The 27,548-nt window shown below is 38.1% G+C and overlaps 1 protein-coding gene across 1 annotated transcript in view; it reads right to left on the bottom strand.

Moving 5' to 3' along the window:
* PARN (poly(A)-specific ribonuclease) overlaps window positions 1-27,548 on the bottom strand; it is a 154,193-nt gene that overhangs the window by 107,234 nt on the left and 19,411 nt on the right. The window contains exons 10-16 of the mRNA XM_058286231.2: window positions 26,068-26,077; window positions 24,562-24,639; window positions 21,026-21,069; window positions 19,229-19,271; window positions 18,378-18,453; window positions 15,278-15,388; window positions 14,907-14,976 (exon numbers count right to left, since the gene is read on the bottom strand). Of these exons, the coding sequence (XP_058142214.1) occupies window positions 14,907-14,976; window positions 15,278-15,388; window positions 18,378-18,453; window positions 19,229-19,271; window positions 21,026-21,069; window positions 24,562-24,639; window positions 26,068-26,077 (432 nt within the window). The remainder of the gene's footprint in view (window positions 1-14,906; window positions 14,977-15,277; window positions 15,389-18,377; window positions 18,454-19,228; window positions 19,272-21,025; window positions 21,070-24,561; window positions 24,640-26,067; window positions 26,078-27,548) is intronic.

Here is a 27,548-nt window from a genome sequence, read left to right on the forward strand (position 1 = left end):
GTCCTGGGTTCAATCCCAGGTACCTACTAAAAACAAACAAACAAACGAAAAAACCAACTCTCACTGGGGAACGGATGTAGCTCGGTGGTTGAGCACCTGCTTCCCAAATACAAGGTCCTGGGTTCAATGTCTGGTACCTCTTTAAAAAAAAAAAAGTTAATGGATATCAAGCGCCACAAAACAATTAAAACTTTTTAACCTAATTTCAATGGAAGAGTAAATGTTTAATCTATAGTACTACTATGCTGTAAATTATATTGAAAATCAACCTCAAGACTCAATATTTGGGGACAAATAAATTACGGTTCACCATTTCAACAGAATATTAAGCAACCAAAATCACCATTAAACTTCAAAACATGAATAAATTGTGATGTGATTTTAATTTTTAAAGTGTATTGTATGTGAATATATCTCAAGAAAATGGCTTTAAAAATAAATAAATAAATGTGCAAGAATAGCCAGATTGCAGCTATGTACGGCAGGGGAAGCACAGAGATTGAGAGATGAAGAATTTTCATGTTTGTCTGTCTGGTTTTTATTATTCTTGAAATAATGAAAATGTTCTAATAATGACTGAAATGATGAATATACAACTATACAATTATACCAAATACAAATGATTGTACACTTTGAATGAACTGTATGCTCTATTAATATATATCAATAAAATTTGTTTTTTAAAAAAAGCATGAAACTGTAAGATGATTTTCTTTTTTTTCCAGAATACAGGAATTGAACCCAAGACCTTGTACATGAGAGGCAGGCACTCAACCACTGAGGTACATCCACACCCCCTTGATTACATTTTTGTAAAATAGTTATGGTGTTAAAACCAAGAATAAAAAAGAAAAGCCTTCCCAACCACAAAACAACAATTATATTGGGAAACTATGAACTTTGTTTTTCAAAATTTAACTATAATCTTTTAAACTTAATAAAGAAAATAAAGGTTACTGGAACTGATAAGCCCAGGAAAAATAACGACGACACTTTCTCAGAAAAGGCACTACTGAAAATGTTAGCTGAATTAAACGTATGTTTCTTTATGTCCAGTCTGACCAGGTTGTAAGGGAAGGGAATATAAAGTAAAATCATTAGAGTCTGTAATTTATTCCTTTTAAAATTTTTAGTTTTAAAATCATGGGACCTCAATAAGGAGTTTAGAAAACCTACAAAAAAAGATTAACCCCTAAGGAAAAAAAGGAGAACTTTCCCAAGTTATCTCACATAAATGTTTATAAAGTTTTTTTTGAATGATATCATTTGTTAATCAATATACAGGCTATTTGTTCTCAAATATTTCGTCTGACTTTTAAATATAAGATCTGAATTAAATAAGTAAAAATAAATTGTTGGCTAAAACACTCAATAGACCAAAAAAAAAAGATTAGTTATTCCACACTATCTTGTCTGCTCAAGACCTGAACTACATGCCCTTTTCAAATAAACTTACTTCTCACTCTTCCCCTATGCCTCAAACTGCCTATCTGGCCTTTAGAGAGAAATGTGTAGCCCCAAAACCTAGAAGAACACAAAAACTAACGGTGTGTTTCTGACTTGGCAGACTCCACCTCTGGAGAGAGCCATGCAATTGTGAAACTAACTCAAATCTACAGATAAGCCTCTCCGGAACTGAACCAAAGTCAGTTCTCTCAAGGGCCTCTCACCCTTTTTATGCCATGCTGTTTGCAAGCTATTGTTCTGGAAACATTCCTGCCCTTTGGAAATAAAATCAAAACAATTCATTGCACACACGCCTCATACAAACTGGCTGTCAAAAGGCCTACGCTGCCTGGAATAATTTGATAAAATACTTCACATATACATCATCTGACTTGACGGTTTTCATCTTAACACATGAAGAAATGCAATAGGTAAGCAGAAATGTTGATACATACATTATGGAGTATACTAAAGAACTATCTCTCCCACAAGGCCTTTATTTGCAGATACCAAAAAGACACACACTTAGGCCAACTTGCGTGAAACATTATTTCCATTTTAGTGAAAGATTAAAGGGGCTCTAACCTGGTAAGGACTCTCACAGCAATGTGTGGAAGTCTTGCCACATTCCTGCAAGCTTTCTGATGAAACATTTTAGCATATATCTACTAAACACTTGACATTAATTATCAAACACTAAAGTTAAAATTCTCACTTGATGCAATGGCCAACAGCATACCAGGAATTTATCCCAAGAAACTGTGTAACTCAGGTTCACATTCTAGATGCTATAAAACATCTTTATACCTTCTGTGGAACTTATTAATTTTTTAATGTTCTAAGATTATAGGACTGGGAATGCCCTTTATCCCTGCTTTCAAACATGTCTGGAAAGACCAAGGGTGAAGCACAGCGTATACTCCAGGGTCTTTTGGTCAGTCAAATGGGTGTTCAACTCAACCCTTTACTGCGTACAATGTCTTTATCTCCCAAGAGTCAGTCACCTCTGTTACCCATGTGCCGTATAGCATTCATAAAACATCCTCCTCCAAACTTTCTTCCACAACCAGGGCAGTAGGAAATTTTTACCCAGATTGTGAAAGAGGACTCACTAGCCACTGAAGAATTTTATTTGAGACGTAACACTTCTTTAGGTACACAGAACTTTTAGCCCTCTAGACTAGTTCTTCCACATACTCATTCCCTAAAAAGAAATTTTAAAGAGAGGTAGATCCTGAAGCTAATTTCTATCAGTTAAGCAATTTAACTGTCAATTTTTCGGTCTATCTCTAATAATCCAGATAATGGTTGAGATTATCTACATTTGTGGGTCTCAATCCAAGAAGCACATTAGGGAACTTTTAAAAGATCTTGATGTCCAAGTGGCACTCCAGATCAATTAACTAAGAATGTTTGGGGTGAAGCCAGATATTAACACATTTTTAGAGCTCCCCAGCTGATTCCATTGTGCAGCCAGAGTTAAGAACTTCCACTCTAAGCATTCCATTGATTGCCACACCTATTGGTCAACTGGTTAAGAGCAGAGCTTCTGGAAGTGTGGTTCCACATACCAGCAGCATCAACATTAGCAAATTCGAATTCTTGGGCCCCATCCAAGACCCACTAACTCAGGAACTCTGGAGACTGAGAATCACTACATTAAGAGGAAAACAAAATGCCTGATGTTGTTGTCAACTACCCACCATTAAAGATGAGTCATTAATCAGCTGGATAGCAATGCGCCAACTTCTCCAAATACTGATCTGTCCGTATTAAATGATTTTGACTTGGAGGTCAAATTTTGGAAAGCAACTAGATTCCCTATGAGAGATAAACTGGGGGAAATCATTGCTGACAGCTATTATCATTTTTAAGAAGAAAGTAGAAGATGACCAACTACTCTCTTGGCAACTCACTGGCAAAAGTTCAACCTGTGAATTAACCACAACTGAATACTTCCAGCATCACAAATTAGGTGCGACACCAAAGACCGGCAAACACCTGAAGGAATATCACACACAATACAAAGAATCAGATATCTCTAACATCATCAAAATTCTCCAACCTTACCAACATGTTTCAGAAACAAATTCTGGTGACCACAGAACACAGAGGCTGCCCTAAGAAGTACATTAAGACTAGCTGTTCTATGATGACACAATAGCTAACCTTAGATATTGACTATAGCCTACCTGAGCCATTCCCTAGTTGTCCAGTGAATAAAAACAGATCACAAAACAATGTCAATATGAAGCCATTTTATGCAGCTATGCTCAAGAAAAGAAAAAGGACAAATGTGTTATACAAACAAGCAAGCAAGCAGTTAGTAGCAGTGCTTCAATATCTACTCATCAATTGTAATAAATGTACCACACTAATGAAAGATGTTAATGGGGGAAAGTAAAGGAGGGGGAGGGGGTGCAGTTTATGAAAATACCCTATATTTTGGATTTAACATTTATGTAATCTAAAGCTCCTTTAAAAATAAAAAACAAAAATTATTTTTTAAAAAAATGCATATAAGAAGTCCTGAAGGGAAGCAGACTTGGCCCAGTGGTTAGGGTGTCCGTCTACCACATGGGAGGTCCGCGGTTCAAACCCCGGGCCTCCTTGACCCGTGTGCAGCTGGCCCATGCTCACTGCTGATGTGCGCAAGGAGTGCCGTGCCACATAGGGGTGTCCCCCGCATAGGGGAGCCCCATGCACAAGGAGTGCACCCCATAAGGCGAGCCGCCCAGCACGAAAGAAAGTACAGCCTGCCTAAGAATGGCACCGCCCACATGGTAAGTGACATCAACAAAGATGACACAACAAAAAGAAACATAGATTCCCATGCCGCTGACAACAACAAAAGCCCATAAAGACGACGACGCAGCAAATAGACACAGAGAACAGACAACCGGGGCAGGGGTGGGGGGGAAGGGGAGAGAAATAAAATAAGTAAATCTTTAAAAAAAAAAAAAAAAAAGCTCAAAGCTCTGGGAACCAAAATGATGACTAAAGTTCTTTAAAATTCTGTATTACCAAATGTATGTATAAAATCAGTAATTTTATTCAGAAATGAAATTATTTAATTTTGCCACTGAAGCAGCATGCTTTCCAATACTATAACTGATGGTAGAAGATAATGAATCAGAGGTACACTGTTGGCCATTTTAAGAAGTAGTTGACAAAAATATGGTCACATATTTTGCCCGGGCTGGAAAGAGGGCAATGAAGTGGAAGCGTATACTGACAAGAGGAAAAGCTTTAAGTAAACTGTTATATTCACCTTGTAAACCACTAAGGCCGTCAACATGATGCTGATCACAAGTTTTTTAAATATCTTTTGGAAATTCCTTATCATATTTTTTGAAGTATACAACAAGTATATAACCAGTATAATCTCAATTAATAAATGGAAGGTAGTGATCTCAATCAGTAAGTTAAATAGAAAATGACTGACAGAAAATTCACTAAAATACTTTTTTTTCTTGTTGGCTGGTAGGATTGAGTGGGTTGTGTTTTTTCGTTTGTTTTCCTTACATTAGGAAAAAACTGTCTTAAAAAGTACAAGTTTCCTGAATAAAACAATATTTATTTTTACCTATTCGGCTTCATGTGATCCTCTGATATCTGAAGAACCGGCAGGGAAGTATCAGTCCCGTTATACAAGGAATGAGGAAGCAGGTTTTTACAGGTCAGTTGCTTGTCATGGCTACCATGGAGGCAGAGACAAGACTCTGATGCAAAGCTTCCCATTACTCTCACAGATGGCTTTTCATCTATTTCCAAAGCCTCTATGTGAAATGGTGAGCTTCAATGCCTAGCAGGATATATAAGCGAAGCAAGAGCTCAGGATACAAGTAAAGATCCCCAAGACATTTTTTTTTAAATACTCTAAGGGCTGATTAAATTATACCTTTATATAATGAGTTATTATGAAACCTAGATACAAGAAATAAGGTTGCTGCATGAGAAAAAGCTTTTGGGCAGACTGAATTTTCAAGGCAATGGCAACATCTATAAGAAAACAGTGTTGCCACAGATCAAAAGGACAACCTTCACACATGTGCACTGCAAAAACTGCTGCTATCAGGGTATCAGGGTTTCCAGCCACGTCTGCACTTGCACATCGGGAAAAACCAGTGAATCAGCCCATCCAAGGGTTAAGGCCTCTGACGTATCTGAAAATAAGGGGCCTATTTTATGTAAAGCCAGATTTTTACACACACACTTGTGTACATGTGCACATACAGACAGGCTTTGAAGGTCTATAAGGACTTCTAATGTCATGATAGGTTTTAATAAAGAACAGTACTTATTCTGGTTTCTTTCCTGAGCAAAAGGAAAAACCTTAAGCCCCAAATTTATCTTCCTTCCAGAAACCCAGTATTTTAGTCAGAGTAAAAATTTACATTTCATGTATCTGCTTTCATCAAGATTACACTTCTCTTCCTAAGAAGCTTTATCTCAAAAGAGAGATTTCCAAGAAAAACTGCACCCCTCTTATACCACTCAAGACTAGGACACAGAAATGTTAAGTAAAATCTAATCTCAACACAATTTGAACAGTGAATTAATTTGTAGCTCAGCCCAGGTCTCAAACCTTCCAATGGAAAATTGAAACCTTTAACGACTTACCAGCTCTATCCTACTTGCAAATAGTCTTGGTATTTCCTTCAGGGCACAGCAGTAAAAGCACTTCATAAAAACCTTGTATGCAAGGGCTCATCATTATACATATTTATGTGCTATAAAAAACTAATTTTATCATCCAGGGGAGGAAGCATGCAGACATCTCTCACAAAATAAGCTCATTTATTTTGCTCACTAAAGCTCCTGTGTAAAATAAGTGGGCAACCACTGGCTAGAAGGGAGTTACTGTGGCATCAGTTATTTTAATTTCACTCAGGTGGGGGGATACAATTTTCAATCTAGTCACTTGCTGTTTTGACAAATAGAGTGTTACCGGTCATTTGTCCTGAAGCCAACTCATGTTCTTCTTAAACAGAGACACAAGACTAGAAACAAGAGAGAGAAAGAGAGAGGGAGAGAAAGAGAAGAAAGAAAAGAAACAAAGAGAAAACAAGCACCTCATTTGAACAGCATCCAAATGAACCATACCAAATTACATTAAATAAAAATATTAAACAGAACATTATACAAAGACAACATCTGCAGGGCCTGCAAAACAACAGATTTTAAAATGTTAGAGGCAACTAGCCCCACACAATCCAATGGTCAAAGTCAATATTTTTCAGAACGACTGCTCAGGCCAAACACAAAGGAAAAGTAATCTTTCAAAGATACCAGAGTACTGTCTTTTAAGAAAAACGTGCAACAAACTACAGAATTGTCACTTTCAGAGACTGTGTTCCGGAGAAAGAACCTATTCTTAGCCAAGGGAAGACTGGGTTAGACCCTGACTGCCACTCCCGTGGCCCCACTCAGATGGCCTCTGCAATTAAACAGGGACTTTGTCACCAGAAATGACAGTCAATGCCACGCGATGTTCTCTGCAGAGTGGAAGATGTTCAATGGATATTTGTTAGCTATACTAAATTTTTTAGAGCACACTGCTAACCCTTGAATAATATAAATTAAATGCTAAATAGTCTTGGAAATAATGATTGCCTACTTGCCCTTGGCCAGGCTCAGTGCATGGCAGGAATACCTAAGAATGCCGACTTTGTTCTTAACATGCCTGCAGCAGGGGCTCCACGAGAAAGGCCCGTGTCCTCATGCCCAGGACCTGTGAATGTCATCTTATTTGGAAAAAAGATCTCTTCAGATATAATTAAATTCAGGATCTTGAGATGAGTAGATGATCCTGGATTATCATCTAGGTGGGCCCTAAATGCCATCAGTGGTGTCCTTACAAGACAGAAGCAGGTACACAGAAGTGAACGAGGCAACACACACACAGAGGCGGCAGTGTGACCACAGAGGAAGAGAACGATGTGACACAGCCACAAGGCATGGAAGGCCTTTAGCCACCAGAAGCTACCAGAGGCAAGGAATGGACTGACCCCAGAGCTTCTGGAGGAAACACAGCCCTGCTGACACCTTGGTTTAGGACTTCTGGCCTCCAGAACTATGAGGTAATTAAGTTCTGTGGTTTTAAGTCACCCAGTTTCTGGTCATTTGTTTGGGCAGCCCCAGGACACTAACGCAATGCCCTAGCATGGAGGAAGCAAGCTGCTTAAGTACATCCAAGGGCTGACTGATATTTTTACCTTACCAAATTACTTGTTTACTATAATGATAAACAAGCCATTAACCCTGAGAGAAATGTACTTTAAGGTAACCAAAGCAAATACAAGACTGGAATGGCACGGCACTGGTACAGCCCCTACAGTGCCCATATAGCTGGCAAGCCAAGTAGAAGTCTTGTTGGTGGGTACCCTTTAAGGTTTCTTAAAAGAGCAGACTTTATCACAGAAATGGCTTACCTAATGTATTTTTTGGCAATCAAGATCTCAAGGTAGAAATAAGATAAGGCAATCTCAACTTGAAGCAAACACTGTGTTTCCTGAAGAAGTCATGGAAACAAGCACTAGTTCCCAGTGTTTCAAAAGCAGACACAAAAGGCTTAAGAAGAACTTTAATGTGCTCTATAGTCACCTACTTTTTACCTTTATGAAAATCAATGTACTAACAAACCTGTGGAGTAACCAAACTAAGCCAATTCTTAGAGATTCTTTTTATCTTAGAAATCTAGGGAACCAAAAGTGAAAGGAATGTAACCCTGAGGCAAAATAAAGTACTTTGGTTAAAGGATCTGAGGATAAAACACATCTTGTAATCCCGCAAGATGTTTGGCCAAGAAGTTTCAAATGAACTGTCCTTCATCATTAAAAAGTAATGTCCCAACAGCACCACAGTCCACTTACAAGTTTACAATGAGTTATACTCCCTCTCCCTGGCTAAAGACCCATTTTTGATAGAAGCTAGGGGTCAGAGGACAGTATATTTTTAAAACGATTGTGTCACTCTTTTATTCAAGCACCATTAATATAAAATTAAGGGATTAACTACCCCCAAGTTCCTGTGAAAGCTAGCCACCCAAAAAGGCAGGGTCCCACAATCACCTATGGGGATGACTCTTACCATCTGCCATCAATTTGCCTCCACCCTGCGTATCCTGACCTCTCCACCAGTTCTAGCACCACCAGTGGCTTCTGGGGAAAGGGCTGTAAAAGGCACAGCTGTCGTAGGTGGCAGATGAATGGAGGAGAGACTGCTTCACTTTCCTGACTCACAAATGAACAGCCTCACCCAAATTATAAGGTTCAAAACACATGAACACACAGGGTAGGTATTTTCTTTTTCTCATTCATAATCCAACATCACAGCAAGACATTTTAAATTAAGGCCAAAGACAGTTACAAAGTGTTTTCTTAAGGGGACTTCTAAGTTGCCATTCTCTATAAAAAGAGTCCACTGGCATCAGGCCCTTTGCCTCCTTCCTTCTGCCAGCAGAGACGCTGCCACTTAAGGACACTCAGCTAAGTACACACAGCCACTCTGTGTATCTACCACTGCTCCCATGATACCAGGAAAAACCAGATAGATGCACATTCTTTTCTTGGAAGTTCACTGTGGTGAAAGTCACAATAACAATCAGTCTCTGTACAACTGCGACATGCCATATACTAGGCTAAAGAGCTTTGAAGATGCAACTACTTAACCTCAGGGCCTACCTCCAGCTGGACATTATCTCCATTTCTCAGATGTGGAAACAGAGCTTCAGAAAGGCCAAGCAGCTTGCCTGAGTTGTGACCTGAGCCCAAGCGGACACACCCTGGAACCGCTGCTCTTTTCACTATGCCCCTGCCGCCTTTCTTATAAGCAAACTTCAAACTGAGGTCCTAGTACAGCTACATCCTTCGAGGTTTATGCGCCCAAGAAGTGATCTAAACTTAAGATGATAATACAAAGACAAAAGAAAAACGCTCCAGGTGTTTTCAAAATAGCAACAATTTTAATGGACTAAAATCCCACTGAAGCAATGAACTGCTCAAAAAGGAGCAGAATCCAATGGGTCACTTGTAGAAGCTATTTCTTTACTCCCCTCTCCAGTAAAAATTTACAACTGAAAATGCTACACAGCACAAAGACTGAGAAATAACCACATTCCTCGAAAGGGAAACAAAAACAACAAAAAAAGGCATATTGAAATTTCTCCCTGAATGTCATTTAGTTATAAGCAGGCTTCCCCCTGTTTTTACTGGTCAAAGCATACTTCAATACAAAGTCCCATTTAAAGGGTGTGTATAATGAAAAGGTAAAACCTTATGGTGTTTCTATGAAATCAAAACAGGCTTCCTTTTGCTCCCAGCATCTGGTTCAGAGAAGCATGTCACAAAGTATGAACGTTCCCACAGCAGCGACAACAGTGGCATGCTGACTGAGCCTAGTACATGACAGGCACTGTGCATCTTACACACGTTCTCCCATTTCACCCTTGCAAACTGCCATTTCAAAGAGGTACTAGTATTCTCATTTACAAATGAAGAAGTTGAGGTGCAGAGAGGAGTAACTTATCCGAGATCAGGTAGGTGATAAGGAGTGGGACTGGGATTCAAATCCAGGTATCTGATCCCAAAGATCGCACTCGAGCTGGCACTAGAGTCTCCCAAAGTGAAGAAATTCTATTGGAGAAATCAATTCAAGAGCTATTTAGGGAAGCCAACTTGGCCCAGTGGTTAGGGCATCCGTCTACCACATGGGAGGTCTGCAGGTCAAACCCCGGGCCTCCCTGACCCGTGTGGAGCTGGCCCACGCGCAGTGCTGATGTGTGCAAGGAGTGCCATGCCACACAGGGGTGTCCCCCGCGTAGGGGTGTCCCCTGCGTAGGGGAGCCCCACGCGCAAGGAGTGCACCCCGTAAGGAGAGCCGCCCAGCACGAAAGAAAGTGCAGCCTGCCCAGGAATGGTGCCGCACACACGGAGAGCTGACGCAGCAAGATGACGCAACAAAAAGAAAAACAGATTCCCGTGCCGCTGACAACAGCAGCAGACAAAAAGAAGACGACGCAGCAAATGGACACAGAGAGCAGACAACTGGGGCAGAGGAGGAGAGGAGAGAAATAAATAAAATAAATCTTAAAAAAAAAAAAAGAGTTATTTAGATTTTAAATTCAAATGGAAACCAATTATGTCGATACAGCTGACAAGTGTGATACAACTGTGCGCTTTCAAACTGTACAAACTGTGTTATAACTCTTTATGTTGGGAGGTTGGAAGTCTCGAGAGAGAAAATTACTGTACCACTCAAAACAAAGGACTTAAGGAACACATGACCTGAGCAGTATCAGTAAGAACACATTCGACGCATCACCCAAAGTGTAAAATACTGATAGCAAACACTGGGAATCAGAAGCGATTAGCTTCCTCCTCTAGAGGGAGGGCCAGGTAGGACCAGAAGAACTGTTGAGGGAGGGCTTCCCTGTAAGTGACCAGATAATGAGACAGATGTACATTCAGAGACATGGGCCTGATAACCACCCAGTAGCAACCATGCACACTGTGCCGCTCGGCAGGAACAGCAGTTTTGCTAGTAAGCAGCTTAAAAGATTTCCTCTGCCCATTACCAGCAAGAGGGTGGGAAGACAGGAGGTACAGCTCTGATCTTTACTATTACTTTTCCTACAATCTTTCAGTTTAAAATCTCTGATGTTAAATATCGAGCATAAGAAAATCTAACTTGTTGCCAGCATGACTGTGTGCCACAGAGGAAGACAGAAATGCTATGTGCCCTGTTTCAGGCACTCCACTGTTCCTCCACCCTGTATACTTACGACTATTACATATCCCTATGCAATCTCCCATAAATTGCTGAATTATATTTGAAAAACAAAACTTTAAAAAATGATCCAAGTCAAAGCAATCTTGCTTCCAACATGTACAAATTAGAAACACTTCAGCATCATCTCATTTTTCAAAAGCAAACACTAAAGGGTAGGTACAAACTAAAGTAGACATTTCACACTTGCTACCACTATACTCCAATTTTATGTCTACTTGATAAACTTTCAGGCTTATCATTAAATGAGAAACAAATTCTGCTATCACATCAACGTTTTTCTATCTCCTAGCAAGTTAAACTCTCTTACACTTCAACCAAGGAAAATAATATATACTGAGCACCTACTACATTCTAGAACTACTAAAGTTCTCTCACATCTCATGCAATCTTTATAATTTACGTGGGAGGTGAGTAGTTTTATCCCCAGTTTTACAGAGGAGGAAACAATTTGTCCAAGGGCATATCATTCCTTACTACGGCTTGCCCCCTCACCTGTAGCTGAGGAAGGACAAAGGCAGTATCTTCCCAGGAAGACCTAGATCTCTGGAAGAATCTTGCTCAGATTCAGAATACTTGTATCAAGAACAAGACAGCAATCCTGTACAGTAAACTGCAGACACCCCTTCTTTTTAATTCCGTTACTTATAGACAAGAGCCAAAATCAGAGACTTGTGCATTCTGTTCCTCTAAGAATTGGGGTAAAAGGAAAATAACCTTCCCTGAAACACATTCATAATAGGTTATCTACAAGAGAGTTTCAGGGTGTCTTATAGAAGCAGATGACTGTTAATAAAACATAAGGTAAAAGTCTGATTCTGTGCTCTTTATGGTATAATAAAAAGAGCAGAGTATTTTTAGCTGCTTCCCACCTAAAAGGATTTGACCAAAGGATCTTCTCTAAGTCTGGTTTTCCACGCATTGATTAAAACTGACCAAGGTTATATAAGAGAAGGTCAAACATTTCCTGATGAAAGAACATCCAGCATAAACCAAGAGTGCACCCCACACAGCCGACAACTGGCAGAGGCCTGCTCCTGACATCCACAGCCAACCTCTCTCAGGACTTTCCTCCTCATTCCAAAAGAGCAAGGAAGAATATGGGAGGTGCCTAGGCCTACAGAGACAAAATGGCACCTTGCAAAATCCTCAGAGGACATTCCTCTAGACAAGAAGGGCTTAGACGGCATTTTTATACTGCAGGTGGCCTTGGTGTATTGCTCCAGCACTAGCTCTCAGGGATTTTCCCAACAGATGACTCAAAAAAGCTTTCCCAGAAGGTATAAGCGATGTAGCCCGATGTAGCCAAGTACTAATTTGGAATAATGCAGAAATAGGTGAAGTTTATTTCCCCTCAAGGCTTACTTTTTAAAAAATACATCTGATGATAGCATAACATACATTATTTGCATACATGGGCAGTTTGATGTCCAATCGAAATTTATGTTAGGATTCTGCATGTTTGGTAAAGCTTATATTAGAAAAGTCTGGTGCCAAAATAAATTCTCAGGAAAATGTATATATTTTTGTAAAATCATCAACTTGAGATAATATTGGTAGTAACTATTGGAAAAGAGTTGAAAAATGACAAAAACAAGGTTTAATGTAATAAATCATATCTGCATATAAGTTAGAATGAGGTCAATATTAACAGAAAGAGATATCAAAAGAAGCAACTATATATCTCATTTTCTAAATGAGTTACAAATGGATGACTGTACTTAACAATAAGCTATTCTAACAGAGAATAATTAAAGTAGTTCCCATCTTGATTTCAAATCCTGCTACATTTTTTTCCTTCAAAGATGAAAACAATTTTTCTCATAAGTAGGGGAAAAAAAAAAGAGACCAAAAAAAATCAAGTTAGGCAAAAATTATCAGTGCAATATCACAGGAGGATTCCTGAATCCTATATTCTATTCAATTATTTTTCGGTATATATCTAAATTTTTACTTTATGCACCAGCAAAAAAATCAAAATGGACAGATATTCCAATTTAAAAGTGAAGTTATGGATTCCAGGTCTTTTGAATAATAATCCTGCACATTATAGTAGTAGTAGATTGATCTAGGAAGTTTTAATTAAGCTTTTTAAACAACAATCATTTGTATTGCTCTGCTTGTTTGCCACAATACATGCCTAAATGCTGTCTATTATCTAACCCAATTTGTATACATCTGATTTTATAGGGAATTGATTTTTCTGGAGAAGCAGGGTTGTTGTTTTATATATTTAGAAATTAGTAGGCTTCTCTCAGTTAAAACTACTGTAGCGCAATGAACTTAATATCATATACATAAAATACAAGGAATGGATATGAGTCAAGCAACATATAGGGTCAACTATGGGTCCCATGGTCTATGACACAGTCTGCCTTTCCAAAGATTTACAATGACAAACACCTCCAACATGAGAATGAAGAGCTAAGAAAATTATTTTACCCTTAAGGAACTGGATCGACAGTAGGAATTCGATTGTTAACAGAACAAGTTTTCTATTCAGAAAAATTCAACTTAACTTCCTATATTCAGTACATTATTACCTAGACCACTTTGAAAGATCTTTTGACAGTCATATACATTTACCTCTGAACTTCCATAGAAAAGAACAAAGATTACCAAAAAAAAGTCACAGTATGATACAATTCACTATCTCACATTACACAAATCTGTAGAGATCTAGAGGTTTGGATCTCTGCACATCTGTCTCTGCACCATCTCATCTAATTAGGAGCACTATGATAGTACAAGCATTTATACATATATATTTATACAAACATCCTAAGGAGACAGTATTTGTACCCAGGAAAGCACTCACAGGATTATAAAGCACTGTATATAAGGTAGAGAACACAATGTAACCACCCCAACGCTGTAGTGGTGATCAACGCAGGCTACCTGATTTTCTCTGGGTAGCCCAGAATCTCTCAGAACCAACCTTGCTCAGAGAGCTGGGGTAAAGATGAGGGTCTGGGGCTCTGACACAGAACCAAACTCTGGTCTGATTGAAGATGACATCCACAATGCTAGCCTCAACTGTGCCAAGCAAGCACAAACCACACTTTGGAATAATTATCTTGAGATTCTGTGAAAATATTCTGAGCTCAGGCTAAGTCACACTGACTTCTTCCAATAATGAAGGTACATAAGCAAGTTTTACTTCATTGGATCCATTCAGACGAGAGCCTGGAATGCACTGGAAATCTAAATTTCTTCAAAAGCCATTTCTGCAACCAACATCTTCAAAGAAGATGTTAAAAATCTTAAGTAATCAAACAATAATATAAGCAGAAATAATAATCTCACATGTAGCTGGTGGCGGCAGAGTTGCGACTGTAAAGTGTGTTAGGGTCTAACAGGGTATACCAAAAAACAAACAAACAAAGGTCTCCCTTATATGTCATTTAAATGCCAAAATCATCAGTTCTCTTCTTCTGGAAGAAATGCAATATTTTAGTGATGTTTTATTTGTTGAAAACCAATATATATTTAATAAATTATTTTCCCAAAGGTCAATTTCTATTTTCAAAAAACATCTGAGCCACTAGAGATGAGAAATATTTTATCTAATAATACACCACTTTCCCCAGTCATTCTTAACTGGCATCCCAAGATGTTGACTCCTCTACAGTGAGAAAAAACTTAGGGATTGGGACCCTCTGATTACTTACTTGTTAAAAAAAGGTTCAATGAGTTTTGATCTGGCAGATACATGAATTTTTGGAGGACTGAGAAAAGAACCTAATGAAGAAAAGAAGTAGGATATTATACACAGGCATGCAGACAAAGCCTGAAAGTTCAGGCAAAAATATATTTAAATGAACAATATGGTTCTGCAGGGGCAAAAAGTAACCTACCAAGTACCATTCCACAGGTGTCAAACGGCTCCTCCCTCCATTACACTTCCTTCCCGCAAATCACCTCCAATTCTTACCACAAAGCCCTTCCACTTCTAAGTCAGTGTTCCCAGGGAAATGGGAGACAGGTAAGAGACACTCGTATTAAACCACTTGCATTTGCTGTAGACATATATAGTGAATACCTAGGTAGTTTGCCATGGAGATGAAACACAGTCCTGTGATATAAGCATCATATCCTGCCTCGTGGAGCTGTTCAGAAGCTGTGTCATAACTTGGAAAACCTTCTGCACTTTCTAAAGGGAAAGAAGGAAAAAAAGTTTTCCCAAGAACAGCACAAACATGAAGACAAGCATGCATACTATCCTACCAAATCCAAACTGCATTAGTAGGTGCTGCAGAAATATCCTAAATAAGCAGGAAAAAAAGACTACTTATCACTCTCACCACACAAGACTCTACATTATGAAAAAACAGTCAATGAAATTAAGGGCTCTGGTTTAGACCAGAGAAATGCCTCAGTTCCTTTATCAAAGAACCAGACTCGGGCCTCCTTGTCTCATAGGACTGTTGTTTGCGATCACTCATAATTTGCTTTATGATAGTTCCTCTTCTTTTGGTGACTTTCTTTGGTCATGGAAAGGAGCTTCTTTCCTTACAGAGAATGAATGATAACATCAGGATACAAAAGGTATTTCACAGCAATGCTCCACAGTGTGGACTCTGAAGCTGCACTGCCTGAGTTAGAATCTCCGTCTGCTCCACCACTTACTAGAGGCAAGTCACTTCACCCTTTGGACTCCTGTTTAGACTCCTCTAAAACAGATCTGTGAAATGGAGATGATAATCAAACTGCCCTCATGAGGTTTTTATGAGGATCATATAGGATAATGTAAGTAAAGTTGTTGCATAGTGCCCGGAACATGGCAAACCCTTGGTAATTATTATCTATCAATACCTCAGATGATCCTCCCAAAAAGCAAAAGACTCAAATTCAATACTGTCCTCTACTATGTAGACAAAAAGATGACAGCAGATGACAGCCCAATTAACCTCCAAAATAGGTCATAACTTGCTCTAATACTGCCCTTAGAACATGGGGTCACTTCACAGGTGAGACCATTTTACAACATGATTCTTTAGTCACATGGATAGCCACAGATGATAGAATAAAGTCTGAAAAGAGTGATCTGCTTTGGACTAAATTCTCTACAGTTACCAGAATTTTATGTGGAAATAATAGGATAAAACTGTAATTCATAAATAATTGTATCTTAGAATCATTCTGGAAATGAATGTCAAGAGGGTTACAACAAAAAGAATAACAATTGTGAAAGGAAATTAGCAGTGAAAAGATTGTAACTGTTTTTATAATGCTCTTTAAACCAGAACTTTTTAACCTCTGTATTAAATATTAGAATTTAAACTTCAAAAAAAGTATTTTTTTAAAAAACAATTAAAACACTTGTAGGTTTACAGAAAAATCATGCAGAAAGTACAGAGTTCCCATATACCCCTCCCCTCATGCATGCAGTTTTCTCTTATTAGTTATGTTTTGCATTAGTATGGTACTTGTCACAACTGATGAAACAATAGTCATCAATTTCATGCTATTCATCAAATTATGCTATTAACTTTAGCCCACTGTTTACATTAGGGTTTACTCTTTGTGTTGTACAGTTATAAGGTTTTTGGTTTTTTGTGGATGGTAGTGTATATATAACCAAAAATTTCCCTTGTTATCCTTTTTCAAATATACAAATCAATGTTGTTCACTACATTCACAAAGTTGTGACTGTCACTATCACCCAATGCCAGAACTTTTCTATCACCCCAAACAGACATTCCATACCAATTAAATATTAACTCCCCATTCCTATCTCCACCCCCTTTCCCCAGACCCTGGTAACGTGTGTTCTCATTTTCTGATTTTATCAATCTGCATATTTGGCTTATTTCATACAAGTAACATATATAGTATTTGTCCTTTTGTGTCTGGATTATTTCGCTCAACATGATGTCTTCAAGGTTGATCCATGTTGCAGTATGCATCAGAACTTTTTATGGCTGAATAATATTCCACCGTACGTATATACCACATTTCATTTATCCATTCACCTGTTGCCTTTTAGCAATTGTGAATAATGCCAATATTAACAACAGTGTGCAAATATCGGTTCGAGTCCCTGCCTTCAGTTCTTTTGAGTATTACCAAGAAGTGGGTTTGAAGGGTCATAGGGTAATTCCACACTTAACTTTCTGAGAAACCACCAAACAGTTTTCCACGGTGGCTACACCATTTTACATTTCCATCAACAATGTACGAGTGTTCCTATTTCTCCACATCCTCTCCAACACTTGTTAGTGTCCATTAAGAAAAAGTATTTTAACATAGTAGCCAACTAAGTAATATCCTCTAATCTATGACCAGCTAAAACACATTATTTCCTAAATCAATTATTTCCATTATATTGTTATAGAAAAGGTTCTCTTTCTCCTTCCATCATCTTTTTTCTTAATTCCTTTCTTGGACTATTACCCAGAAAGGGAAGCAAATAACTGTAATCTTGGTTGCTTTACTATCTCTCATTGTCAATTTCTAGACCATTAGCCTGATTATCAATGTCTTTAGATGTTTTTAGGCTATAGCTAATGGAACGTTTATTACAGAAGTAGCAGCACAAGCAGGCTAACATGGACCAAGGAAGTAGCACCTGAAAGGCTCCCCAATACCTGGGTGGCAGCCAGAGCCTGGTATAGCAAGAAAAAAATGCCTCCATCTCTGTGAAACATTCCTCCCTACTTTTGGTTTTCCTCACTGCTGCTGTTTCTCCTCCTAAGCTTCTGAGGGTCAGGGTGGTACTATTCTCCCTCTCATCTTTAAGCCCAGTTCTTGAACTTTTCTAAGGCACAAAATATGTTTCCATTTGGCCCCTGGTAAGGAATTACCTGGCCCCTGGCAAGGAATCACCTAGTCTTTGTCTTTGATTCAACAATGCAAAAGAAAAACACATGAAGTTTTGGGGGAATTCCAAGCATTAGGAAATAAAAAACCCTAAAGCTTTAATCACTAAATTTCTAAATGAAATAGCTACCCAATCCTATTAACAGAATTAGAAGCTTATCTTTATTCAGTAAATGGCAATTCAACACAAGACATGAGCAAGTAAGTATTGTCAAAAGCAATAAAGGTACAATATAGTTTCTACAGCAATTATACCCTTCCTCCCCAATATACAGTAATAATTATCACAAGAAATTTTGGGATTTCTGAGACATTCTTACCAACTTTAGGAGGACTGAAAGGCATCTCTTTTAACCGCTTTTCCAATTCTGCAAGGGATGTGTTATTAATGATATCCTGCAAACCAAGAAAGCAGAGAATTATGAACCTTCATCATACCAGTACAATGCACATTACACAATCTCACTATATGTCACCATAAAAAAAAAAGCATGCCAATACTGCCCCCTTCTGCTCTTTAAATAAACAGGAGTCACTTTATTAAATGTGAGAGAAAGCAGGAGGTTTAATTTTTACTATATGAAAAGTTTAGCTTTATGAAAGGTTTTTCAGATTCATGAAATAACTAAAGAACTTCTGCAAGAAAGCAATACTGTTCTGGCACTGATTTTACTTAGCTATAAAATAAAATCACTTCAGAAAGTAGCAAATTAATATACCTTTACCTGAATTTTCTTATAATTAGAAAATGTATCCAAAATATGTTTATATACAAAGTAAGGAAAATACAATAAAGGAAGAAATGTGTGCACACATAACCTACTCAAAAATAAATGATATACTGGGGAGCGGATATAGCTCAGTGGTTAAGTGCCTGCTTCCCACATACGAGGTCCTGGGTTCAATGCCTGGTACCTCCTAAAAAAAAATAAAAAATAAGTGATATATTTTAATATTAAAAACTCACCATGCAAAAATAAAGGGGGGAAAAACCCCACATAATCTCACCACTCAAAGATAACTACTTTTCACATCTTGATTTACTTCTAGTCTTTTTCCAATATCTTTTTTAAACGTATGACATTTAAATAGACTAGAATTCCAAAGCTTTTAGTACCAGTTCAGAAAATTTCACATTATAGCTTATCAGTTATACAAATTTAAATAATACCTTAAAAGGTTGTGTGCTGGCCATCAATTTAGTATCCAAGAGTCTAAAAACAAAATAATATTTAATAAAGTAAACAAAATGCTTATCAAAGTCCAAAATGTATTTTACTCTAATGAATAGCCAAAATGTCTTCAAAGTGGACAGGGGGATTAAGCATGTTAACCATTCTGAACTCAACATGAGTGCCCCTTCTACATTAGACTGGGAACTCACAGCCTCATCACTGGGGACTCATCAAGCCACTGTGGGAGAGTCCAGACTCTGTTACACTCAGAGCACAAGTTCTAGACTCCCTTGTACTCAGAGAGGTTGTGGGATACATTGACCTCAAGAGCAAGTCAAATACCTTCATATGTTTTCATGTGGTTCAAATACTGCTGCAAGTCTAATGTTCCCACACTCTAACCATCCACTGCTATACCCAGGTGTAGATACAAATTCTTGTAGAAGGCCAAAATCTGCACTCGGTAGTTTGATTCTGCTGTTGTTTTTCACTACTATGTTTTAGAGATCGGAAATACTAAAAAGCAGTAAGACTCTATTTATTTTCACATAAATGTGAACACTATGGATGCTATAACAGAAACAGCCCAGCAAATGCTCCTGTCGTCTCAAATGAGTCTTCTAAAGCAGATCCTTGGTGTAGGCTGAGGGTCACATTGAGGTTCAAGCGACTTCAGGGTCGCCTTTAGGAGTCACCACCATGGCCGAAGACATCAAGACCAAAATCAAGAACTACCGAACTGCCCCTTTTGACAGCCGCTTCCCCAACCAGAACCAAACCAGGAACTGCTGGCAGAACTACCTGGACTTCCACCGCTGCGAGAAGGCAATGACTGCTAAAGGAGGTGATGTCATTGTGTGCAAGTGGTACCGGCGTGTGTATAAGCCCCTCTGCCCCTTATCTTGGGTGTCAGCCTGGGACGATCGCAGGGCAGAAGGCACATTTCCTGGGAAGATCTGAACTACCCACTGCACTTTTTCTCTGTCCTTCGTCCTTCTCCCAGGGTGGTGAAGAGGTACCTGGGTACATGGTGAACCCCACCCTGGGATCCTGATCATGACTTAACTAATAATAAAAACTTACTGGGGAAAAAAAAAAAAAAGCAGATTCTTGCTCTAGAGGCTCCACCAGAATGAGCTTCCAAGGAAGCAGGTGCAGCTCAGTGGCTGAACACATGCTTCCCATGTACGAAGTCCTGGGTTCAATCCCCGGGACCTCCTAAAAAAACAAAATAAAACAAAACAAAACAAAAAACAAGCTTCCCACAGCTGACATATGATCCAACATATCAGAAGTAAGAGAAAGCAGGAACTGTGGAAACCACTACATAAAGGTACTGACTTACAAAGTCCACAGGAGACATCTCAAAGAAACTTCACCATTTCTTTACATGTCAAGATGTGGGATGAGGAAAAAAGAGTTGCTATCTACTTTCACTTTTAGTTCAAATTATGATTTTTAACAGGATAATAAAATCAATCTTAAATTACAAAAGCAAACCACCACAAAGTTGGAGTTTTTCTTTTTTTCATTTTTTACAAAGAATTGGAGACTGAACCCAGGACCTTGTACATGGGAAGCAGGCGCTCAATCACTGAGCTACACCCACTCCCCCAGATGCAGCTTTTCAATTCTTTCCCAGCTTATACAAACTGGATTCTAATTGTGACTTAATGATTTTAATAAATTACTCATTATATATATATATATAGTATTACTATATTAGATATATGTTATGATATATGCCAAAACGACTATGTGAAAAGAAATATAAATCCTCAAAGAAAGTTTACCTGGGGAAGACACATGTTGTCATTTCCTTAAACTCATTTAAGTCCTGAAAAAACAAGAAAATGACTTGTTACAGTTTTACTAATACACATACCACTAAAAATTAATAAATAAATAGGTTCCCTAGGTCTCTTCTCAAACAAAATGGATACCTCACACAGGCCCTTTAAGCTAAACTGCAAAACACATATCCAGTTAATATTTACTTTATAAAAAACCTCTCCAATTTCCTCACGGATTGGGAATCTTATGACCTGATAACTAACCATTGTCTAACCAAAACAGGTAAATTTAAGCAATTTATGCCTGAAATAGGAGGGGGAAAAGGCTTTTACTATATGTAGACTATATATTTGAGAGGCTTGTCATATGTTCAGAAAACTTCTCGTAGAGTTAATAGGTTGTGCTCTATTACATATATTCATCATAATAGTGAGTCTAGCAGAGTCTCTTAAATTAAATGGTTTATCTAGGAGATGGATGTACTGAAATTAGGTTTTACTTTCACTGGGAACACCTTTGAAATATTAGTTAAAATGGCTACTAAAACACAGACCTTTCAGTACACATGTTTTTTGCTTTAACAACTCAGAAAATTGCTTAAGTGGCACTAATAGCAAGTGCCTAAATTAGACAATTCATTTCCTGAGTTTACTTTGATTGAGAAGTAGAGCTAAAATGAGACTGCTCTAATTTTGGATTCACTCATTTACATACACAATTGCCACACTAGACTGAGTCGTCACAATCCTGACCCTTTGTAACTTCACTGCTCTTCAAAGTTATTCATGCTTCATAGGAAAATGCCACTTCCAATTAGCTTTTCAAGCCTGTAAACACAGAACGTGTTTAGCTAGCATGAAATACTTACCAGATTTTCAATGGCTATCATTAAATTAAGGGATAATACATGAACAAGTGTTTTTGGTTTTGCTAAGTCAAATAAAAACACCTGACAACTGTTTGCAATCTCTCAATGCCACTACAAAGCTTCACAAGCAAGAAAAAAATTAGAATGCTGGTTACTTTCAAGGCTAGCATATGGCAGAGTTCTAGACCAACACTTTCTAAAAGGTCATGCTAAACTACCAAGAACACTCTAAGAAGAGCTACCCCTAAAATGGAGCCCCACAATGCAGGGTTCGTATACTTTAAAAATATAATATTTGGTAGCTATGCATGTAAAAGTTGTTCTTTTTACTTTTTAAAGGTACTGGGGATTGAATCTGGGACTGTGGATGTGTGAAGCAGGCACTCAACCACTGTGCTACACCAGCTCTGCAAGTTCTATCATTTTAAATTGGTTTTCTCCTTTACTCTCAGCGCGTCTTCCAAATGCAAATGGAAGAACACCATTTTCTCCTTCTGACAATGACAGCCTTAAAGAAGTTAAGTAACTTATCCAGGCACCCCTAGTAATAAAAGCAAAAGGTAAAACTACTTATCCAAACACATCTCTTATTCTGCAACAAATCACATTTTCTTTCTACTCTAATTCAAGTCAAAACTCACTTCATTCATGTTAATGTTCTAAGTGCTTACATAAAAGTGTTGTGCTAGGCACTGCGACATGAACAGTAAAAAGGTTATACTTCTTAACAAAGGAGCAAATCACCGAGAAAGAGAAGGGCGTTACGAAGAATAATACAAGACAAAATGCATGTACCACACATAACAGGTGCAAAGTTCTACAGAAGTTCGGAGAAAGGGAAGATCATCTCTTGGGCAAGGTAGCAGGCAGGAAAAACTTCATGGAGGCCTACCTAAGCTAGACCTTACCAAGACGGGTAAAATGTGCATAGCAAATGTTAGGAAAGGCTAGAGAAAATTCAAGTTGGAAGACATTATATACCAAAACCACAGATGTACAAAAACACAAAACAATTCTCAGGGAATATATGAACCAGCCTGGTTGGAAACAAGGAGAGTAACAAGTGGTTAAACTACACAGGAAAGCTGGGCCAGATCGGGGAAAGCCTGATGCTGGCTAAAAACAGTAAACTTTATAGAAAAACAAAGAATGTGGTCGAGCAGGGTCAGTGATGCGAACAGAGCCATATATCAGAAGATTACAAAACTGGCATAGTTGGAAGACACTTACTCGTTAAGAAACTATTTTAATGGCTTCTATATACCACGCTCTGTTTGGTTAAATACATTTTTCTCTTCCCTTATTGATAACTTCATTGCTTTAAGGTTCAAAAAAGTCACGAGAGGAGTTGCTACTTTGGTCTACTTTGTCATTAAGAAGTGGTTGATCAGAAATAAACATTACCTCTTTAGATTTATAAAATGCAAATTCACACACAACATGTTTGTTTTGAGACTCACAAGTACGAACTATTTAAGACCCAGAAGGTAAAACAGTTTTCAAGACAGGTAGTGAAAAACTTAAGGCTGCATAAATCAGACAAGGGGACAACAGACCACTGTAATCTAGGCTGGGCTGTATTGTACTTTTCCAAAGGAGCAAACAAGATGCTGAGGGAATAAGGTGACATAAGAAATAGAAAGTAACTCAGAGTTTGTAGATGAATAAATGAGACTGAACTCTAAAGTAGATACCTTTCAATACAAAATAATAAGAGATTAACCTGGTTGTAATTTAAAGTAGGGACTGGCAAACTATGGTGCACAGGCCAAATCCAGCCCCTCACCTATTTTTTAAACAATACAGAACCAGGAAAAAAGAACTGAATTGGAGACAGAAGGAAAGAAGAAAGGTCGCACATACATTATCTTACATAATATTAAGCACATATAACACTATCTTGTTTGAGTCATGAAAAATTCTAAGCAACAGAATCCGAAGCCTATCCAGGTAAAGATGTCCAGACTCCAGCAGGAAATGTGTATCTTAGGAGAGCTCATAGCTGCAGATAAAGATGTTAGTGGCTAAAGTGGAAATAAGGAGAGCAATCAGTAGTCAGTCTATGAAAGGGAGTGAGATTACAAAGGGACAGAAAATGCAGGGAGAAAATGCAGGACAGCAGAGGGCAGAGATGGGAGCAAGTGAGATGAAGCCACCCCCACCGCCAAGGTGCAGAAGAGGAAGGGCGGGAAGGGGCGGGCGGTCTTTTCCTGAGGTGCTATGATGCCCTGAAACAACTTGACTCAAGAGGAGCCCAGGCAAGGTCAATGGAGAATTTAAGGGAAACTGCCTAGCAGGAGATAAGCATCAAGAATTTTGCAGGATCTCATCCGGTTCAGTGGAGTGAGAACACAAGGTACCTTCAACGGCCCAGCTTTGTCTCATTTTAGCAGTAACAAAGTAGAAGACCACACCAGTGGCCTAGGAACCCCTGCCCAGCACTATGCAAACCGCTGGTATCAAGATGATGAAAAAAAAAAAGTTTAACTTTGCTCTGGCAATGGCAGATGACCGAAGATACCTTAAAATGGCTTGTACGTACATCTCTTTAAATATGAACGACTAAGTGCGTAAAAGTCTCTCTCTGGGAACATGCTACACAAGAGGAAACGGCACTCATGTAAAAAGGAATCATGAACTTTTAACACAAGCTGACAAGTCACTTACCGCAGGCAGTGGGCAGTAGAACTGGTGAACCGTGTGCATGACATCCAAGAGCATATTGTGTCCAATAACAAGTTTTCCCTAAAGAAAGTCAATGTTAGGAAAAAGACTTGTGGGTACAGAATCATACTGCTTCTCCATATTAAAAAGGAAAACTATAAACACATAGAAACATAAATTTGGATTGACTTTATTCTGCTTCAAATTTTGGATGTTAAATCCTGAATACAGAAGTAAAGGTTCCAAGTGATTTTTTATTTCATTTTTGTTTGTTTCCTGGTTTTCACTAATCTTGCCACTCTCAAGAATCAGAAGCAGTTAAAATTTTGATTGAAGAGCTCAAGCTAAAAAGATAAAATCTAGAACTGCTGAGCACCTTGAATCCCCAAATAATTTGTGAACTCTTTATTTTTGGACCATATTCTTTATATGGGTTTATTTTCAAAAGACACTTCAACAGCAAGGGTAAAAGGTAAAAATAACTAATATTTAATTATATTAAAAATGAATTTTCACCTCCTATATCACCAATGTTAAAATTCATGGGGCATGTTCTTAAAAATATTACTTACAATAAAATCCATTGTTTTTCAACCAATTGAAGTACAATACATATGCAATAAATTACTCCATTTTCAGCAAAATTAAACTACTAAAATGAAATCACAACATAGATTTAGCTAGCCAGTTGTCACCATTTTCACATGAAGCATCAGGTCACTACAGTGGAGCTTTTACTATGTCCCAATGGATTTTCAGAGTAACACTGTCTGACTCACAAGGCTAAGTATAATACTTTAAAATAAGTCATTCTACACAAAAGATGTATCCCAAAATCTAATAGACAAGCTGTCCTTTTGGCTCAGGATTTGTGTATATTCTAAACAGCCCTCCAATGCAATGCTAAAAATACCAAGTATTGACTGAAACCATAGAAAAGATATAGAGGGAACCCAAAATGGAACACAAATACTAATAAATGAACTAACTCTATTATAAATGACTATCATATGCTAGAAGAGGCTGGGAAGAACTAACTTGGAAAACAGCATTTTGACTAGATACTGTCAGGTGAAAGACAAAAAGAACTACCCATAAATGTTGTAATCTAGTCATAAATGTACTTCTCATCAGGTATGAGTTAGCAATTCTGAAACTACTTTATGTAAATACCAGACTTAAACAAATATATATTATGTATATAAGTAGAAATGGATTTCTCAATGTTGGAGAAAGAAGTTACAAATGAGGAAAGGGAATAGGCTGAAAATAAAATACATGGTCTTTTAATATACATGCAGAGAAACAGAAATACAGATGTGTGTGTACAGGTGTGGGTATAGGTATTTTCTAGTTCTGTCCACTGAGAAGCCTTACAAGCATTGATACCCCAGTTGTAAACTAGCACCCAGATCTTGGTTTCTAAACATGATTCTCCAATAAAAGGCACCAGGACTACTTGAAAAAGAGTTGATTCCAGGGGTGAGGCAGGGAAAACACTAGATGAGCCTGAAAGGCCCTGTGAGGCCAGAGAGCAAGAAAGTGCTCACAAAAGGAAGGGGGCTTATGCAAAGGACACAGGAGACAATGTGAAAGAGCACCAGAGGCCAAAGATGGAACAATTTGAGCAACAAAATAAATCATGAAAATGTTGGATTATACGGGAGCAGATGTAGCTCAGTGGCTGAGCGCCTGCTTCCCATGAACGAGGTCCTGGGTTCAATCCCCAGTAGCCCCCCCCACCCCCCCCAAGAAGAAAAGCTTCAAGAAAATGCTGGATTATAAACTAGTAGAATATCCGTAGTGTCCATATCCCCATGTCCATACTGATATACATATATAGTTGATTAAATAAAGGAACAAAATTTACAGAAGACATCTTTACAAGCAGCAAATGTGGAAAGAAAGGGGGAAATATGAACTCTCCATTAGAGCACCATAGTAATAATTGCTGTGGGCAAGAACTACCAGTGACGGATGCTAAAATTAATGGGTAAAGATATAAGGAAAAATAGGATTTCCACTGTCTTAAAAGTATCTCCCCCAGGATATTTATTAACTACAAAGTAAAAGATAGTAAATTTACTGTGGAGAAACCTGGCAGAAACCACCTTAATCAAGTGATCAAGATCAACATCATGAATTGTCATTTCTGTGGTATTCTTGCCAAAAATGCATATCCTCAGTCCAATCATCAATAAACATCAGACAAACTCAAATTGAGGAACACTGGAAGATTCTCAATACTTTTCAAAAGTGTCGAGATTATGAAAGCAAGGAAAGACTGCTAAAGACTGCAGGACACTAAGAAGAAATAATTAAATGCAATGTGGAATCCTGGTCAGAGTTGTGGAACAGAAAAGGGACTTGGTGGAAAAACTGGTGAAATTCAAATAAGGTATTTAATTTACCTGCAAATTTCTTGGTTCTCACCAATGTTCTATGGCTATATATTAGGGTGACCTAAGTGAGAGATACATGGAAACTCTCTGCACTATTTTTCAACTTTTCTGAGAGTTTAAAATTAGCACAAAATAGGAAAGAAAATTTAGAAAACAGAGATTTACTGACAATGACTGGAAAAGAATTTAACACGATACAAATATGAGAGCTTACTGTTCACTGGATATATGAGAGTATAACCAGATTAATATTTTTTAAAGTATGAAGTTTTAAAATTTTAAATGTCTGGGGATTTTTTAGGTGATATACTTTGTAACGTTAACTACAAATGGACAGCCACATACTATGAATTATTTGTAGAAGAAAGAAGACAGAAAGGAACAACAAACAGGTGGAGCAAGTTAAGTGAATATGTGCAAGGCGACCAAATGTCCAACCTTGGAAAAGCTAACCAAACTGTCATCATGGCCGCAAGAGGGCTCAAAGCCAACCAATGTCCCACAGCTCTGTATTTTAGGACCAGCCTCACACAAAACCCACTTATCTGTAGTCTGCTGGCTAAAAGAAAATAATACCAGCAAATGGGA

The sequence above is a fragment of the Dasypus novemcinctus genome, chromosome 23 (genome assembly GCF_030445035.2).
Source record: "Dasypus novemcinctus isolate mDasNov1 chromosome 23, mDasNov1.1.hap2, whole genome shotgun sequence".
Classification (NCBI taxonomy): domain Eukaryota; kingdom Metazoa; phylum Chordata; class Mammalia; order Cingulata; family Dasypodidae; genus Dasypus; species Dasypus novemcinctus.